The sequence below is a fragment of the Pituophis catenifer genome, unplaced genomic scaffold, assembly GCF_029215685.1.
Source record: "Pituophis catenifer annectens isolate HBS135680 unplaced genomic scaffold, rPitCat1.0.hap2 SCAF_10, whole genome shotgun sequence".
NCBI classification, from domain to species: domain Eukaryota; kingdom Metazoa; phylum Chordata; class Lepidosauria; order Squamata; family Colubridae; genus Pituophis; species Pituophis catenifer.
This window is the reverse complement of record NW_027256890.1, coordinates 20,651,395-20,670,770: the sequence shown is the minus strand read 5'-3', so window position 1 is coordinate 20,670,770 and position 19,376 is coordinate 20,651,395. Positions and strand designations below refer to the sequence as shown.

At 49.4% G+C, this 19,376-nt stretch overlaps 2 protein-coding genes across 2 annotated transcripts in view; both read right to left on the bottom strand.

Annotated features, from left to right (window-relative positions):
- The window catches only part of CNIH2 (cornichon family AMPA receptor auxiliary protein 2), a 37,009-nt gene extending 36,430 nt beyond the window's left edge, over window positions 1–579 (bottom strand). Inside the window, exon 1 of the mRNA XM_070950791.1 lies at window positions 499–579. Within this exon, the coding sequence (XP_070806892.1) occupies window positions 499–579 (81 nt within the window). The remainder of the gene's footprint in view (window positions 1–498) is intronic.
- A 3,439-nt stretch (window positions 580–4,018) lies between these two features.
- On the bottom strand, window positions 4,019–17,496 carry LOC139322362 (ras-related protein Rab-1B-like). Its single transcript, XM_070951462.1, is given in 7 exon segments — window positions 4,019–4,177; window positions 4,179–4,307; window positions 5,054–5,185; window positions 6,245–6,340; window positions 7,857–7,952; window positions 8,428–8,500; window positions 17,244–17,496. Coding segments are annotated over 7 exon segments (606 nt in total). The 5' UTR covers window positions 17,258–17,496; the 3' UTR covers window positions 4,019–4,111.
- Between the last annotated feature and the right edge of the window lie 1,880 nt (window positions 17,497–19,376).

Below are 19,376 nucleotides of genomic sequence, written 5' to 3'. Positions count from 1 at the left end.
TGCCCCCCCCGGCTCCCCCTCTCCTAAGCACCCTCCCCTCCCTGCCAGAGCCCTTAAGCCCCTTCCTCTCTCTTCCCGGCCCCTAAACCCCCTGCCCCCTCCCCTGGGCCCCCTGCCCTTCCTTCCCCAGTCTTTGAGCCCCCTCCTTTCTACGCCCCCTGCCCTCCGGCCCCTGAGCCCCCTCCCCTCCTTTCTCTCTGGCCCCTGAGCCCCCTCCCCTCCCTCCCTCCCAGAGCCCTTCAGCCCCTTCCTCTCTCTTCCCTGGCCCTTCGGCCCCCTGCCCTTCCTCCCCCAGTCTTTGAGCTCCCCTCCCCATCCTCCTCCGGCCCCTGAGCCCCCTCCCCTCCTTTCTCTCTGGCCCTTGAGCCCCCTCCCCTCCCTCCCTCCCAGAGCCCTTCAGCCCCTTCCTCTCTCTTCCCTGGCCCTTCGGCCCCCTGCCCCCTCCCCTGGGCCCCATGCCGGGGTGGGGGGAGGGTGGGACGAGGGACCCCCACTCACATGCCAGATGACGAAGAAGATGAGCGAGGCGCAGAGGACCAGCGTGAGCATGTAGCAGAAGGCGGCGAAGGTGAAGGCCATGGCGGGGGAGGGGGCGGGGGGGGGCCGCAGGGCAAGGGGGGGCTACTCGGCCATCGGAGGCGCCGGGCCGGGGTCTCCCACAGCCGCGGCAGCCGCTACGAGACCGGCGGGAGCAGCCGCGACGCCCCCCGCATCCTCCCGGCTCCGCCGCCGTCTGCCGCCGCGGAGAAAGGGGGGGGGGTGAGCCGGGGGCGGAGCCAGAATTCGGAGGGGGCGGGGATAGAACGCCGTGGGGGCGGAGCCAATCTGCACAGGTGAGAGCGCCGGTGGCTGGGAAGCAGGGGCTGCGGAGTGCCGCTGAGGCTCATGGGTGGTTTTTGTGGGTGGGTGGGTGGGGTTTTGGGGGAACCCCCCCCCCCTCTGAAGCTGCCACAACTTCGGGTTTTGGGAAGGGGGGGCGGGATGGACTCCAACTCCCATCGTTCCCTACCGAGAAAGACCCCCCCCCCTTTGACTCATCAACCACAAAGGTCTTCCTTCTCAGGAGCTGGGCCCTGCTGGACTACAAATCCCATCCTCCCCCCCCAGTTGGCCGGGCAAAAGGAAGGCTTTAGAATAGAACAACGTAGAATTGGAAGGGACCTCAAGAGGTCTTCTAGTCCAACCCCCCTGCTTAGGCAGGAAACCCTCCACCCCTGCGGTTTCTAAGCCAATGTTCCACAACCTTGGTCAGTTGAGGATGGTGGGGGTGGGGGTGGTACTCACCCACTCCCATCTTGCCAGCTGGGGGGGGATTCTGGGAGTTGAAGTCCAGTTCAGAAGCTCCTGGGTGATTTAAAGGTCAGCTGAACCTACCTTTCAGGGTTGTTGTGTGGCAAAAGAGCAGGAGGAAGGGGGGGTGTCCCTTTATAGGGAAAAAGCTGAATATAAATATAAATGAAAGCTTCATCTGGACAGCAGCCCAAAATTCTTCTCCCTCCCCCCCTTCTTCCTTTGTGGTATCTCTTTTGTACAAAATTCAAAAGTTGGCTCAGTTTGCAGGCCTAAACCATGGTTAGTTAATTTCTGGTTTGTCCCCCCATCTTGTTTCCTAAATAAATCCACTGTTCCTAGCCGGGATGTGTAGTTTTCCAGCTTTGGTACAAAACCTCGAACCGACATCTATCAAAACAGGCGGAGCTTGGAAATATCCCCCTCCTCCTTCCATCAAGCTAATCCTGGTTAAATCTAAGCTAGCTCTTGGCAGGTTGTGCGAAGGCAGCCGCGGCAAGATCTTTCAGGGGACAAAAAACCTGGTTTAAGGGCATTGCGTGAAACGGAGCTGGCTCTGTAGCCATTAATGGCACCCCTGGGCGCCAGGTTGCAGACCCCAAGGGAAGCCGCGCGGTGGAAGAGCGCCCTCTGCTGTCCCTCTTCTAGAAATTTCTGAAGCTGCCATGGGCAGGTTGCCACCGAGGCGTTAAGACCGATTAAATAAAAATAAAAGAATACAAGAAATTATTTAAATATTTCAATTAAATCTTGAATTTGCAAAAGGCCAGTTGAAATATCCTGCCCAACCTGGTTAAACAGCAGCCGAACTACCTCGCAGGGTTGTTGTTGCACAGGAAAATAAGAAGGGGGGGGGTACTAGGATCATTGCCAGTTTATAAAAATAATAAAAGGCGGGACACAAATGAAATAAACGCGTAAATCCATTGCCAGTGGCAGGGCCGTCCATCGGGATCCTTTCCCGCAGATCGGGTGCTTTTCCCTTTTGCACCACCAGAGGGCAGCGTTCTTCTTTCCACGGCCAATCTCAAGTCCGCTGGGGAATTCTGGGAGTTTAAAGTTTATTGCTTAACGCATTGTAAGCCGCCCTGAGTCTCCGGAGAAGGGCGGCATATAAATCAAATTTAAAAAAAAAAAAAAAGTCGCCACTTCTTAAAAGCGGCCAAGACTGGGGAAAAAAAAACAACCCTGTTCGAGCCGATTCTTAGCCAAAATTAGCGCAACGAATTAAACCGGGATGCACCAAACCTTGGTTCGAGATCTCAACCCCGCCGCCGTCGTCGTCGTGCAGGGCGTAAAAAAAACCAAATAAATAAATAAACCACATACACACGCAAACCGAGCCTGGAAAATCCTCATTTTGCAAGAGGCTGGTTATGTTTTATTCGGTTTTTTTTTTTTCTTTCTTTCTTTCTTTCCCTCCCTCTTTTTTCTTTTTTTTCTCTTTTCCTCTCGTATCTGTGGTTTTGTATAATGTCACTTGTGGAAAAAAAAAAACAAAACGAGCGGACGAAATCGAGAGCCGACGGAAAACTTTTCCACCCCGCGACGGGGGTCCCTGACGTTCCTTAAATAAAGCGGGAGTGGGTGGGTGGGGTCGGGCGAGGAAGGGGACCAGCGAGCGAGGCGAACGAGCGAGGATGAGACGGACGAAGGAAAGGACCACCGGGGCAGACAAGTGGCTGGGGAAGGAAAGGACTTCCTGCTGCTAAAAATAGAGGGGGGGGAGGGAAAGGAGCAGCTTTCGGGGGTCAGGGGGCTGGGCCCAGCAGCATGGGAAAAGAGATACCTGGGGGGGGGTTTACATTTGGTCATTGATACACAGGGAGGTGAGAGAGGAAGAGGAAAAAAATGGGGAGCCCAGAGGGAGGGGAACACACAAGGGAGACCCTACAAAATTATTCACAAGCTCAAGGGAGGGGCTGCCCAGCAGAGATACATTCATTGACTGTGAAATGCAGAAGCTGAGGGAAGACCCCCGATCCCCCCCCCCGGCTCCACAGCCCCCCCATCTCCCTCTTCCTCCCCCCCTCCATTTCGAGGGATTATTAAGCGGCCAATGGTGCTGGGAGGCAGGAAGAAATTGGGGAGAGGGGTGGCTGGGAGGGGGATTGGGGTGTATGTGTGCGTTGAAAGACCCTAGGGGGGAGGGGGGAGGAGGAGGAGGAGGAGGGGGTTCAGGAAGGGCCAGGGAAGGAATGACATAGTCTTTCGGGGGGACGGAGAGATGGAAATTTGGGTGGAATAAAAAGGAAACACCGTCAAACAGATGCAGGAAGGAGGGAGGGGTTGGGGGGAACAGCTTTCATGGCGGGGGATCTCCTACTTAAGGGCAGGAGGAGGAAGAGGAGGAGATGAGGAAGCAGGCAGACTGAAGGGTGGAGATAGAAACGCTCAGCTTTGGATTACCAAATAGGGAGAGATAGATTTGGGGCTGGGGGAGGGAGAGGCGGAGAAGGAGGGGAGGAAGGGGGGCTGAGACAACCCCCCCCTTGCAGTAAAAGAAAGGGCCACCCAGTTCCTGCCTAGAGGAGTGGGAGCCCTCTGTCTCCCCCCCCTCCTCACACACACACAGCTAAAGACCCCCCCCCCCTCCAACTCGGAGCAGCAGCTGCGCTGGGAGAAAGGCCCCGTCCCCTCCGACACGGAGGTATCATCCGGAAAGCCACCTTCGGAGAATGAAAAAAAAAAATAGGAGGAGGAGGAGGAGGAGGAAGGGGCTGGACGGTGGGGAGGGGGGGGCAGGACCCCGCTGTCCCGGCCTGTCCCAGGCCCCCCCATCCGTCCCCCCCTCCCCTCAAAGCCATCATGTCCCTCCTGTTCAGCAACAGCCGCCTCCTCCTTGTTTGACCGGAGTGCTGTCGATTCTCAAGTTGGGCCGGTCCCCCGCCGGCCGTGGCCCCGGGGCCCATCCGTTTCTTGATCTCGGCCGCCATGGTCATGAACGACTGCTCCACGTTGGTGGCGTTCTTGGCACTCGTCTCCAGGAAGGGGATGCTCAGCGAGTCGGCAAACTCCTGGGGGGCGGAGGGAGATAAAAAGAGAGGGGAGGGGTGAGGAGAGCGAGCGAGCGAGCCAGAAACCGGAGCGGGAGGTCAGGGGAACGGCCCGGTTTCGGGGAGTCCTCGGACTTATGACCCCCGTTGGGGAATCAGGTGAACGTCAAAAGAGACGCTTCCGGTTCCCAAGGGGAGATGCTCCCACCCATTGGACGGGCCCCCCTGCGGCAGATCTTGACTGGGAACGGAGGGAGAATGTTGTGGAGCAGCCGAATCAAGAGGAGGAGGAGGAGGGTGTGTGGGAGTCAGGGTCAGCATCGAGGCAGCTCCGAGGAGGAAGCGGGAATGGGGGTGCCAAAGAGAGAGAGACGGAGACGGAGCCTGGGCCGTCTGTCAGCCCTCAGATGGAGAGTCAAGAGCCCCCAGGTCTGGAGGTGGCTGATGAGGAGGAGGAGGAACAGCTGGGTCCGGTGCCTGATAGAAAGCAAGAGGAGAGGAGAGCAGTGGAAATCTATGGGACGGTCCTTGGGACAGAAGAGCCACCGCTGCTAGCGAAGCCCCACCCTAGCTCTGGGGAGAAAAGGCAGGGGGAGGAGATGAATAGGTGTGGCAGACGACGATTCGTCTCCCTGCCGGATGGACTTGTTAGCCTGCGGTGAGAGAGAAACTTTTTGCCGGGGCTGCCGATTACAGAGGGTTTGTCGTGTTTGGGGAGCTGGCTCAGAACAGAGGGGTCCTGAAAATTCCCACGGCTGGAGGCTCACCTTGGCGGTTGTGTAGTCCACCACCTTCTTTGTGGTTAAGTCACACTTGTTGCCGACGAGCAGCTTGTTGACGTTCTCGCTGGCGTAACGCTCAATCTCCTGCAGCCACTGCTTGACGTTGTTGTACGATTCCTGGACGACCGAGAGGGAGGAGCAAGGTGAGGATTGAAGGAGCCAAGTGCTACTCCAACACCCATACCTCTGGAGGGGGGGGGGGCGGGGATCTTAAAGGCCAGGTGGGCATTCCCCAGCCACGATTTCCAGGCGGGAGGACTGCAACTCCCAGAATTCCACACAGGAAGATTTCAACTCCCTGAATTCCACCTGGGAGGACAACTCCCAGAATTCCAAATAGGAAGACTTCAATTCCCAGAATTCCACCCGGGAAGACTTCAACTCCCAGAATTCCACTTCAACTCCCAGAATTCCACCCGGGAAGACTTCAACTCCCAGAATTCTACATGGGAAGACTTCAACTCCCAGAATTCCACCCGGGAGGAATTCAACTCCCAGAATTCCACATGGGAAGACTTCAACTCCCAGAATTCCACCCGGGAAGATTTCAACTCCCAGAATTCCACCCGGGAGGACTTCCAGAATTCCAAATGGGAAGACTTCAACTCCCAGAATTCCACCCGGGAAGATTTCAACTCCCAGAATTCCACCCGGGAGGACTTCCAGAATTCCAAATGGGAAGACTTCAACTCCCAGAATTCCACCCGGGAAGATTTCAACTCCCAGAATTCCACCCGGGAAGATTTCAACTCCCAGAATTCCACCCGGGAGGACTTCCAGAATTCCAAATGGGAAGACTTCAACTCCCAGAATTCCACCCGGGAAGACTTCAACTCCCAGAATTCCACCCGGGAGGACTTCAACTCCCAGAATTCCACCCGGGAAGACTTCAACTCCCAGAATTCCACCCGGGAGGACTTCAACTCCTCAGAATTTTACAGCCGGCATGGCCGAAGATGAGCTTTTAATTATTTTTGGGGACCTACCCGATTGTGGGATTCCAGTAAATTAAAACTCCCAAGCCAATAAACAAACAAAACCACCCAAAACAAGCCTTGTACAACTGCAGAGAAACGAGACACTGAGTTTTATTTGTCTCTGCTTTGATCTTTGCGTTGTGCCCGAGGTGTCTCCTGCCCTTCTGTTGCCTGAACAGCCACCCGAGTGCCACTCTACCTGATCCGTTACGTCGTAGACCACGATGATGCCGTGGGCCCCTCGGTAGTAGCTGGACGTGATAGTCCGGAACCGTTCCTGCCCAGCTGTGTCCCACTGGAGAAAGCGGAAAAGAGCGGGTTAACGGACAGAACCTCAGGCCCAAAACGGAAGACTGGCAGGTGGCAATTCTTCCAAGCTGAATTATTTATTGTTTCACTCCCAGAGACCGAATCTGACCGGATTAAGGACTCTACTATCTGCAGGATCCAATCTGAGTCGGTCAGCGGGACCAAAGGTTTATTCTTCCAAGCTTCCTGCCTCTACAATAGACTGTGGGAACTATTAGGAAGAGCCTGTCTTCACCCTCTTTCTCTCACACGTAATATCCAGGCTGAGTTTGCCTCTTGCTTTTCTGGGATTTCGCCTCCTCCCTCCTGGAGAATCTCCCTCCTCACTAAATCCCATCACAAGGGGAAAAAAAAATGGTGGATATTAACTCTCAAGGGATTCTGGGCGGATCACACGTTTAAAAAATTAAGGCATAGAAATAAATAAAAACAAGCAACAGAATGTGATTAAAAACTGGGTGGGACACAAAGCACAGCTCCTTCTCAAAGAGGGCTACTTATTTTTTAAACATTGGACTGCCCGATTAGATGTGTTCTGGATGGACCTACGTCGGTATTTTTCAATTTGGCAATTTTAAGAGGGGTAGACTTCAACTCCCAGAATTCCCCAGCCATCGTGCTTTAAGATGGACCAACTCTCAGAATTCCCCAGCCATCGTGCTTTAAGATGGACCAACTCCCAGAATTCCCTAGCCAGCATGCTTTAAGATGGACCAACTCCCAGAATTCCTCAGCCAGCATGCTTTAAGATGGACCAATTCCCAGAATTCCCTAGCCATCGTGCTTTAAGATGGACCAACTCCCAGAATTCCCCAGCCAGCATGCTTTAAGATGGACCAATTCCCAGAATTCCCTAGCCATCGTGCTTTAAGATGGACCAACTCCCAGAATTCCCTAGCCATCATGCTTTAAGATGGACCAACTCCCAGAATTCCCTAGCCAGCGTGCTTTAAGATGGACCAACTCCCAGAATTCCCTAGCCAGCATGCTTTAAGATGGACCAACTCCCAGAATTCCCTAGCCATCATGCTTTAAGATGGACCAACTCCCAGAATTCCCTAGCCAGTGTGCTTTAAGATGGACCAACTCCCAGAATTCCCCAGCCAGTGTGCTTTAAGATGGACCAACTCCCAGAATTCCCTAGCCATCGTGCTTTAAGATGGACCAACTCCCAGAATTCCCCAGCCAGCATGCTTGAAGAGAGATGGACTTCAACTCCCAGAATTCCCTGGTCAGAATGCTTTAAGATGGATGGACTTCCACTCTCAGAATTCTTCAGCCATCATGCTTTAAGATGGGTGGATTTTAACTCCCAAAATCCCCCAGTCACCATGCTAGATCTAAAGACTACATCCAAAGATTTAGTCAATGGTTCAAGAAAAAAAGGAAAGGAATTTTTGATTTTTAATCAGAGGCTCCTTCTGGCTCCACATCTGGAAAATGAAACCAAACCCAGACGGAGGTGGCCATCCAGCCGTCGGGACAGCTGCCCCAAAACTTACAATCTGCAGCTTAATGGTTTTGCCGTCCAGTTCAATGGTCCGGATTTTGAAGTCAACCCCGATGGTGCTGATGTAGCTTTCTGTGTAGGTGTCATCCTAGCATGGGGGGAGGGAAAAAAATTATGTCACCGCAGAGAAAATGATTCGTTCCTGTCAATCCCAGCCTTGATCCCCGTTAATTATAAATTGAATAAATAATAAAATAAAAAATAATTAGCCCGATCTGCAATTCTAGCCGTCAAAACTCTCCAAACCATTGCAAAAAATCACTGTTTTTTAAATCAATGCAACTCCCTTGGAAATGGAATTCAGGAGGAGGTCCAATCCGTGTTAAAGGAGTTTCATGGAAAAAAAAAATCCTTCCTCCCTCAAAACAAAGGGGATTTAAAATTGGAAGGTGGGGCAGATAAGGAATTCCAGAAGCACAGTTCCTGTTTTTTTCTTTTAAAAAATGCTTTTATTTTTCTTGGCCTCACCTTCCCTCGATAACGCTCCTCAACTAGCAGCAGCTTTGCAACGGGAAAATATGTAAGAAAAATAGCTGTTTTGGGGGGGAATTGTAGATACTCACGGCGAACCGTAGCAAGAGGCAGGATTTCCCGACACCGGAATCTCCGATCAGAAGCAACTTGAACAGGTAATCACTGGGGGGAAAAAAAATACACAGAGACACACAAACAGATCAAAGTGGGGCAGGAACTTTAAATGTGTTTCTTAATCTCTGGTGGGGGGAGGGAGACTCTAAATCCAGGTAGTCCTCGACTTACGACCACAATTGAGCCCAAAATTTCTACTGCTAAGGTGAGACAGTGGTTAAGGGAGTTTTGCTCCATTTCACGACCCTTCTTGCCACCGTTGCTAAATGAATCACTGCAGTTGTTCGGTTAGCAACACGGTTAAGTGAACCTGGTTCCTTCCCCCGTTGGCTTTGCTTGTCGAAAAGTTGCAAAAGGGGACGATTAGGTGACTCCCCCACCACACTGCAACCGTCGTAAATAGGACCCAGATACCAAGTGTCTGAATTTAATCACGTGACTGCAATGGTCTTAAAGGGGGGGGGAGAGGAGGAACCGGTCACTAAATGAACTGTTGTAAGCCGAGAACTGCCTGTAATTTATCTCAAGACTCGGCCTCTGGGAACGAGAGTTTGGCCGTGCTTAAATGGCTGCATCAGACCAGCTAACTCAAGCTTTCCCATCCGGAGATTTTGGTAAATGGATTCTGGACTTCAAATCCCAGAATCCTCCTGTTGCATGACCTTCGCCCCGACTGGCAGAACCTGGGGTAGATCTCGGACCAGGCGAGCAAGTGATCTGATACGGCTCTGTCCCTCCCCGCAAGATGTGAACGGCGAATAAAGACAATTGCCAGAGGAAGTTTCTTAACCGAGCTTCTCTTGAGTGACAGGCAGGGAGGCGAACGAGAAGCTGGCGAGTCACGAGATGGGTGCGCTGGCACTTTTCCTGACTTAAAAAGCAAGGAGGGAGGGGCTCCCCCTAATCTTCTGGACAAGGGGGGGGGGAGAGAGAGAGAAAGCGAGGGGTTTGTTCCACTTGCTGAATTATTTGTGGCTCAGGGTTGAAAGGAGGTCTAGAACCTGATGAGGCTACTAGTTTGGGTCATGAAACGTTGGTGAGAAAACAACCCAGCTCGGAGGGCACCGAGGACCCCACAGCCCTCCTCCTCCTCCTCTCTGCAAATCCCACTCCCTTCCAGCACTGATGATGTTACTTAGTTGGCTCATGAAACGCCTGCAAGACAACCACTGAGCTCAGGGAGCACCAAGGCTCACAGAGACCTCATCCTCCTTTTCCCCTCTCCCTTCTCCTTCTCATCCCAAACTCCCTGCCTTCTGATGAGGTTACCTAGTTGGGTCATGAGACGCCTGCAAGAAAACCGCCAAGCTCAGAGAGCACTGAGGACCTTGCACCAGGTTTCTAGTCCTGTGGAAGTTCAAGCTACATCCAGCCCCAGTTCCTAACTTCAACTCAAGAGAGCGAGGATTATAAGACAGGGTGTAAAAATAAAAGTTTCCCAGGCAAGCATACGGCCTCAGAAGCCAGCAGTTAGGGGTTACAGGTAGTTCTCGCCTTACGGCCACAACTGAGCCCCAAATTTGGGTTGCTAGGCGAGAGTGAGCTTTGCCCCATTTTACGACCTTTCTTTGGTCGCTTTATAAGCCTAAGTACTGTTGCCGTCTTGCCTTGTGGGTTAAGCGGATCGCTGCAGTTGTTAAGCGAAGCATGCGGTCATTAAGCAGGCCAGGCTTCCCCTGTTGAAGGTCGCAAACGGTGCTCACAAGACACCCGCCCCGGGACAACGAAACCGTCACAAATACGAGTCAGTTGCTGAATTTTGATTGCTGCAACGGTCGTTAAGTGCGAAAACCGGGTACAAGTCGCTTCCGAAAGTGCCATTGTTAACTTCCAACGGTCACTAAACGGACGGTTGTAAATTGAGGCCTGTGAAAAGATTACCCAGGCTGAAAATGGCCGAGAAAACGAAAGGCAATTTCGATTTTTTTTTTAAAAAGATCCTTTACGCCGATTGCTAAATGCGTAATATTTCCACCATCCCACAGAGCTTTTCAGGAGGAAGCAACCATCCGTAACCACAAGACGACACTTCCTAACGCCAACAGAAAAATTCTCTTTCGGGCCCCGCTCCTATTTTTAAGACCACATCCTTTCTCCTCCGGAGGGGGGGGGGGGGCTCAGAGCTAGGGAGCAAAATGCTTTTAGGCTCGAAAACACCCTCCCGATATTTTAAGATGCAGGGCTGCGCGGAGCTGCAGTGGTTCGGCATGAAATATTTAAGGCTCCACAGATCCCAAAAGATTCCCAGGAGCAGGTTGGGTTTCCTGCAATTTCCCACCACACACCGACGTCTCGCAGAGGGTGCTTTGATTTTTCCCGGCAAGGCACACGCCTTGCAAGGTAGACCAGGGCCACAATTCCATCACCCACGACAATCCCAAGGTGTGCCACAAGCACGTTGCAGGCTGGGAGTGTAAAGGAAGTGAGTTGGTGGTGGTGACACCCACCGGAAGATCTTGCTTAAAAGATGAGCAAGGCAACCACGACTGACATCTTGTCGGAAAGACTTTGGACACCAAATACGTTGCCAGAAGTGTCAACTAACAAGTCCTTCTCGGTAAATGTTGAGACTTGGGGAAAAAGTGCAGAGAAGAGCAACTGAGAGGATCAAAAGGCCTGGAGACTAAAACATAGGAAGGATTTGGGTTTGGCTAGTCGAGAGAAAAAAAGGACTGGGGGGGGGGGGGGACGCACGGACATGATAGCAGTATTCCAGGATTTGAGGGGGTGCCCCAAAGAAGATTTGGGGGTCCATTTATTTTCCAAAGCACCTGAAGACAAGAAACAACGGGTGGAAACTCATCAATAATAAAATTATTATTATTATTATCAAGGAGAGAGAAGCAACCTGGAATTAAGGGAGAAACTTCCTAACAGTGAGGACAGTTAGCCAGTGGAACGGCTTGCCACTAGAAGTTGTAGGTGCTTCATCACTGAAGAGACCGGACAGTCGTTTGTCTGAAACGGTATAGGATCTCTTGCTTGACCAGGGGGCTGGACTAGAAGACCTCCAGGGTCCCTTCCGGCTCTGTTCTGATTGAAATCCAGACGTGCTGTGGGCCACAGCAAGCTGGAGATGCTTTGATCATCATCGCCTCGCATCTCTAATCTACCATCAGGAATTGTAGGCCAGAGGTTCTGGAGAACGTGAGGTGCTGGTAGGTCTGTCTCCTCAACCGTCATGCGATCCTGGTTAAAAAGAAGCCCCTTGAACCATCATGGGTGGAGTTTTTGGTTTGGAGGAGGACACCTCACAGAAGTTAACCCTAATCCTCAACACAACAACGAAAACCATCCTGAGTCAGACGACAGTGGAACCATGGCTGAAACAGCCCGAGATTCCACTACAGGTAGTCCTCGCCTTACGACTGCGATTGAGGCCCCCCCCTCAATTTTCCGATGCTAAGCATTTGTTAAGTGAATCCTGTTCCGTTTCTTGCCACGGTTCTTAAGCGAATCACTGCGGGCCGTTAAGTTAGGAACACGGTCGTTAAATGAATCTAGCTTCCCTATTTGCTTGCCAGAAGGTCGCAAAAGGGTGTCACGTGGACCCCGCAACCGTCATAAATATGAGTCAGTTGCCGAGCCTCTGAATTTTGATTCTGTGAGAGACGCTGCAAGTTGTAAATGCGAGTGACGGTTCTAGGCCATTTTGTTTTTTTCAGGGCTGTTGTTCATACTAAAATATGAACTGATTTGTCAAGCCTGAATTTTGATCACATGACCACAGGGATAACACGAAGGTCGTAACTGCGAATAACGGCCCTGGGTCACTTTTGTCAGACTTGAAATGGGTCACTAGACGAACGATTGAAAGTTGAGGACTACCTGGGCTTAATTTTGACGTTCTGAGAAGTGCCCCTGGAATGCGTAAGTTTGTTTTATGAGGCCCAAGTCCTCCAGTCCACGGTGCCTCTGAGCTCCTGCAGAGTGCTTGCTCTGCCTCTTCCACACAGTGAGTAAAGTCCAACTTCCTGTCACTTGGCATTAAGCAACGACTATGATGAGTCAGACTAAAGACTACTAAGGGCCCCTGATTGCATTTGCAACATCGGAGTAACCTTCGCCGATCCATCGGATGGCCTCTGTTGATTGAGCAACCCGTCTCCTACAGTGCCTGACCAGATTACGGGCAGTCTTGGACTTACGACCATAACCGAGCCCGAAATTTCTGTTGTTCGGTGAGACAAAGTGAACGTGGCCCCGTTTTAAGACCTTTTCCGTGCCACGGTGGTTAAGTGAAACCACGCGGTCGTTAAGTTAGAGATACGGTTGTTAAGTGAAACTGGCTTCCCCCATCAGGTCGCAAAAGGGGATCACGTGAACACCCCCCCCCCGGGACATTGCGACGGTCATAAATATGAACCAGTTGCCAAGGGACTGGATTCTGATCATGTGACCATGGGGATGGTTCAACAGCACCACCAAGGAGCCTTGGTGGTGCAGCAGACTAAAGTGCTGTTAAGTAGCACTTAGCTGCCTGCAATTACTGCGAGTTCAAATCTCACCAGGCTCAAGGTTGACTCAGCCTTCCATCCTTCCGAGGTAGGTAAAATGAGGACCCGGATTGTGGGGGGCAATAAGCTGACTTTGTATAAAAAAAAGGACACCGGTTAGCGGGGGCCGAAATACCTACTTATATATAGTATATATCTACTAAGTATACTACTACCTACTAAGCAGGTATATACAAAAGTATGAAGGCTATTGCTTAAAGCATTGTAAGCCGCCCTGAGTCTCCGGAGAAAGAGCGGCATATAAATCGAACCAATAAATAAATAAATAAATAAACAGTCGTAAGTGTGAAAAACGGTCTTTTTCCCCCGGGGTCTGTTCCAACTTTGAACGGTTACTAAACGGACTGCCGTAAATCCAGGTCAACCTGTACATAACCGCGGACGCCTCTTCTACCTACCAGTCTCTGGCATTGCCCTCTGATAATGACAGGTCAAATATCACATGATAAATAATAATTATCGTCTCCTCTGCAGCCGTTCCTGTTTTGTTTCACATATTTTATGCACCACTTTCTAGCCAGGAGCTGCAATTAAGAAATAGATCCCAAGGAAAAAAACAATGTTTTTGCAGGTCTGCAGTTGTAAAAAAAAACCCCGCTTATTCAACTATTTCACTTTCATTATTAACAGTGGCTTATGATCTTTAGAATTCATACAAAGGTGGAGCTTAGAAGAGAGTTGTGTTCACAGTTATAATGACCATTCGAAGTCACGACTGGCTTTAAAAAAGCTACTTACGACCCATCCTCAAACTTACAGCTGCCAATCCTCCCTCATGCCTTGAGGTTTTGACTGCCGCACATGGGCAAAACACACAGTTCACACAGTAACGTGATTCCCTTTGGGGCACTGGGCAACCGTTTCACGTTTACGACCCGGATTGGGGTGTCCCAATCCTTCAGAGGGAAGGATTTTGTTTGAACGATCATGGTGCCTTGTCTTTTATGACCACCGTCATAAAATCGAGTCCAGTCAAATGGCGTCTGGATATACAACCTACAACCGTTAACGTCTTACAACCAAAATTCCAGGCTTTGTTGTGGCCGTATGTTGAGGCAAAAATAAGTCTCTACCACTTGATACGCAAGTGATTTACACGAACGAAATAACACAAGGAATAGCTCTGGATAAGCCCATCCGGTGGTGCTAAAGGCGATTTTTAAAAGGAAACAGAGACGGAATTGTTTAATTTTGGTTTGGCATGTATGATGAACTCGGTCCCTGTGGTTTGCAAAAATTAACTCCACGGCTTAAAGCGATGTGTCAACACCGCCACTGCTAAGCAGAGGGGCAAATTAAGACCCACAAGAAGCTGACTTTCAAAGATGGGATGGTGTTTATTTGGTCACAACAAACCTCTTAAGGCGTCCTGTGGCACCTTAAATGAACTTTGTAGCTCATCCTTTCCTAAACAGAGTGCCAGGAGGACCAAACATGTTAAATCCTCTAAAAACCTCTAATAACAGAGTGTTAAATAACCATTCGCTTCATACTCGAGGGGGGTTTTCCTCTGAAAAAGCCACATTAAGGGTAGCCCTTAACGTGAGGGGCAAGCCAAGGGAAAGAGAGGAAATGTTGACATTGAAATGCAAAGTATTTAATAGAAGCCACACTGGATTTCCACAATCTGGTTTTCTGCATCTCAGGACAAATGCAAATAATGTCGAATAATTCCTGATTTTTGCAAAAAAAACGAAAGAGCAGAAGAGCTTGAACAATGTATAAAAGAGGGTTTGGAATGATTAGAAATTTATAATGGAGGAAGGGGAATTTCCTGGGTGGGGTAAGGTAGAAATAGCAACGCATAGCAAAGAAAATGTGAGTCCAGAATACAGAATAGCAGAGTTGGAAGGGATCTTGGAGGTCTTCTAGTCCAACCCCCTGCTCAGGCAGGAGACCCTATACCCTTCTGGTATACCAGTCCAAGGGAAGGGACACGTGAAAAATGGCTTAGCTAAATGGGGAAGGGGCTTTGCGACGTTCCCACCTTATATATTAGACCAGGGGTCTCCAAACTTGGCAACTTTAAGACTTGTGGACTTCAAGTCCCAGAATTCCCCCAGCCAGCCATGATTCACCATTGTTAAGTGAATCTGGCTTCCCCATTGGTGGCAAAAGGGGATCACATGATCCCGGGGATGTTTGCGACGGTCGTAAGTGTGAAAAAACGGTCGTAAGTCTCTTTTCTCAGGGGCCTTGTGACTTTGAACAGTCACTAAACAAACTGTTGTAAGTTGAGGACTACCTGAGTAACATTCATAAACCAGCATGAGAAGGGAAGGCGACAAATCATTAGTGATTTTAAAAGCTAACAAATATAAAATACCCAAGGTTAAAAAAACATTTTTAAAAGCTGAAAAAAGATATAAAAACAATCTTTAAAAATATAAAACACCTCCTGTGCGTTCTTGCTAATATTTCTGTCACTTTTGCCATCAGTGAAAAGGACCCAAATATTCCAGTTGTTTTGAATAATAAATTGCTTACAGCCAACTTGTAAACAATTTATTGAGTTGGACTATTCAATCCATAAGGCTGGGTCAGCCGGGAATGATGTTTTTTTTTTCCTTTTAAAAAAAAAAATAAGTCTAATTTATCTCTTTTTTTGGGAGGGAAAATATAAGGGAGAGAAAATTGGTCTTGCTGTGGATGATGGGGCTCCAATCCCACTTGTATTGATGAGGGGGGGAGTTTGCCCAGCTGGGGATGATGGGGTTATAACTCCCCAAATTGAAAACCAAAAAAAGATTAGGTTTTCATTATTAACTTAAATATATTGGCCACCCAACTCCAACAGAGAAGGGGGTGCGGTGGTGGAGGATGGGGCTGCGACTCCCCTCTCCCAGCAGGGACTTCCCTGAAGGGGGGAAAGGAATTGGCTCTGCTGTGGATGATGGGTCCACAACCCTATTCTCCCAACATGAGGTAAAAACTCCGGGGGGGGGGGGAGGGAGGGGGAAATTGGCTCTGCTGTGGATGATGGGTCCGCAATCCCATTCTCCCAACAGAGAGTAAAAATTCCTGGGGAGGGGGGATAGGAATTGGCTCTGCTGTGGATGATGGGGCTGCGACTCCCCCTCTCCCAGCAAGGACTTCCCTGGAGGGGGGAAGGAATTGGCTCTGCTGTGGAAGATGGGTCCACAACCCCATTCTCCCAATGGGGTAAAACACCCCCCCCTTTTCCTTGCCTGCCGTGGAACATGGACCACAATTCCACCATTCAGAAACAGAAACAACACCCCCCCTGCTGTGGACGATGGGTCTCACAACCCCCCCTCCTCCCAGGAGTTACAAAGCCACCTTCCCTAACAAACACCCAGCTGGGGATGATGGGAAAGCCGACCCCACCCCCTTTCCTTCTTTAGGAACCCCCCCCTTAGACTCTGCTGTGGATGATGGGGCCACAACCCCTTTCTCTCAACAAAGAAAGTAAAAAAACTCCTGGGGGGGGGGAAGGGAAGAATGGGCTCTGCTGTGGATGATGGGGCCACAACCCCATTCTCCCAACAGAGAGAGTTAAAAAAAGCAACAACCCTCTCCTTGCCTGCCATGGAACATGGGCCACAATTCCACCATTCAGAAACCCCCAACTATTGGGGGGACAACGACATTCCCCCTGCTGTGGACGATGGGTCTTGCAATCCCCCCTCCCAGGAAAGTTACAAAGCCACCCTCCCCAACAAACACCCGGCTGGGGATGATGGGAAAGGCGACCCCACCCCCTTCCTTCCTGAGGAACCCCTCCCTTACTCTGCTGTGGATGATGGGGCCACAACCCCTTTCTCTCAACAAAGAAAGTAAAAAAACCTCCCTCTCTCCTTGCCTGCTGTGGAACATGGGCCACAATTCCACCATTCAAAAGCCCCCAATTATTGGGGGGAAGGGGGACGACACTCCCCCTGCTGTGGACGATGGGTCCCGCAACCCCCCCTCTCCCCAGGAAAGAGTTACAAAGCCACCCTCCCCAACAAAACACCCGGCTGGGGATGATGGGAAAGGCGACCCCACCCCCTTCCTTAGGAACCCGCAAGCCCTGAAAACTCTTCCCTCTCGGGGGCGGGGGTGGAAAAAAAGCGGCTGATGGGTCTTGTAGTCCTCCCCCTCAGGACACACATAACCCCGGGCGGGGAGGGGGGCCGATGGGACTTGTAGTCCGGGGTTGTCAACGAGCCAGGCCAGTTGGGCTTTCCTTCCCGGCTTTGGCTGAGGGAAGCTGAGGTAAAAAGAGCCCCTTTCCTTCCCTTCTTTCCCTCACGGAGGCGGACGACACTCACTATTCGGGGTTCATGGCGGCGGCGGCGGCTCCTCCGCGGCGGGCGGGCGGACGGGCAGGAGGCTCTGCTGTCGGCTTCTCCTTTCTTCCTTTTTTTCCCCCCCCTTTTTCTTTCCTTCCTTCCTTCCTTCCTTCCTCCGGCCTCCTTCGGGGCTTCCTGCCTGGCGCCTCCGGTCGCTCCTCGCACAAGATGGCCGCCGCCGCTCCCCCCCCGCCCTCACCCCGCAGGGGCGACTTTATCAACGCGCACGCGCGGCCCCGCGCGCGGGGCACGCCGGGAGGCGTAGTCTCCTTGATTTTTTTTTTTTTTTAACTCAAGTCAGATGCCGGCTCTCTTTTTTTTTCTCTCTCTCTCTCACTCAATCAATCCCGGCCGCGGGGCCTGTCGGGAAATGGGAGATTCCGGCTTCCTGGTTTTGACGTCATCCTTCGCTTCGCCCCGCGTTGTTGTTTTTTTTTCGGTGTCATGGCCGCTGCCCCAGAGGCACTCTGGGAAATTGAGTTCTGGCCGCGTTAAACTCAGGGCTGTCATTATATATATATGATTTCCCGTTGAAATAATATCTAAGTGGGTTGCTTAATAACTAATCAAATACATAATTTAATGATGCTCTTATCATGGCCCCCTATATATATATAAATTAATCAAATACACAATTTAATGATGCGCTTATCATGGCTCCCTATATATATATTATTTTACATCTATATTTATTTATATATATATATAGGGGGCCATGATAAGAGGATCATTAAATTATGTATTTGATTAGTTATTAAACAACCCACTATGCTCTTATCATGGCCCCCTGTATATATATAAAATATATATAAAATAATATATATGTAGGGGGCCATGATAAGAGCATAGTGGGTTGTTTAATAACTAATCAAATACACAATTTAATGATGCGCTTATCATGACCCCCTATATATATTATTTTACATCTATCTATCTATATATATATATAGGGGGCCATGATAAGAGCATCATTAACTTATGTATTTGATTAGTTATTAAACAACCCACTATGCTCTTATCATGGCCCCCTACATATATATTATTTTATATATATTTTATATATATACAGGGGGCCATGATAAGAGCATAGTGGGTTGTTTAATAACTAATCAAATACATAATTTAATGATGCTCTTATCATGGCCCCCTACATATATATTATTTTATATTTATATTTATATATATATATAGGGGTGATAAGAGCATCATTAAATTATGTATAATTTATAAAATATAAAAATATATATTATTTTATATATATATAAAATATATATAAAATAATATATATGTAGGGGCCATGATAAGAGCATCATTAAATGATGTATTTGATTAGTTATTAAACAACCCACTTAGATATTATTTCAACGGGATCTGATTATGCGACCATTTTTTACACCCAAGTTTATACATGTGAAATATTTAAACCATTAGATCTTATTTCAGGGCCTAAATTATTTTTAATATTTCGCATCCACAAACTGGGTCTAGCCACGCCTGTATCGTTTTGCACATACAAACTTACACGTAATATTTATTTGTGGTATTTATGATACGGTGTTATAAAATATGTGGCGCTGCCTGTTTCTCTATTTATTTAAATTGCAGTCCTCAACTTACAACCGTTTGTTTAGTGACCCAAATGCGCTGAAAAAAAGGGACTTGCGACTGTTTTTTCACACTTACAACCGTTTCCAGCATCCCCAGGGTCACGTCATGCAAATTCGGATGCTTCAAAGCTGACTCATCTTTATGACGGTTGCAGCATCCGGGGTCATATGGCCACCTTTTAATTCACAATAATATGGGTGTGTTCATAAGGGTGTGTGTGTATATATATATCTAAAAAAACACAACCACAAATTTAAATACTGGATTGGCTTCCTGCACGGAAGACGGGAGTCGAGAGATTATTCACAGTCAGCTCCCTAAAATTCATACGACTTTGATTTTCTAATTTGCAAGGCCTCCAATTGGACGTGTTTAAATGGAAGGAAATTAAAAATAAATAAAGGATGGGAAAGAAAAATATATATATATATTACATATATAAAAATGTCCAAACCAGAGAATATTCCTCTTGTTTTATTTCTAGAGCAACATAATTAAATACAA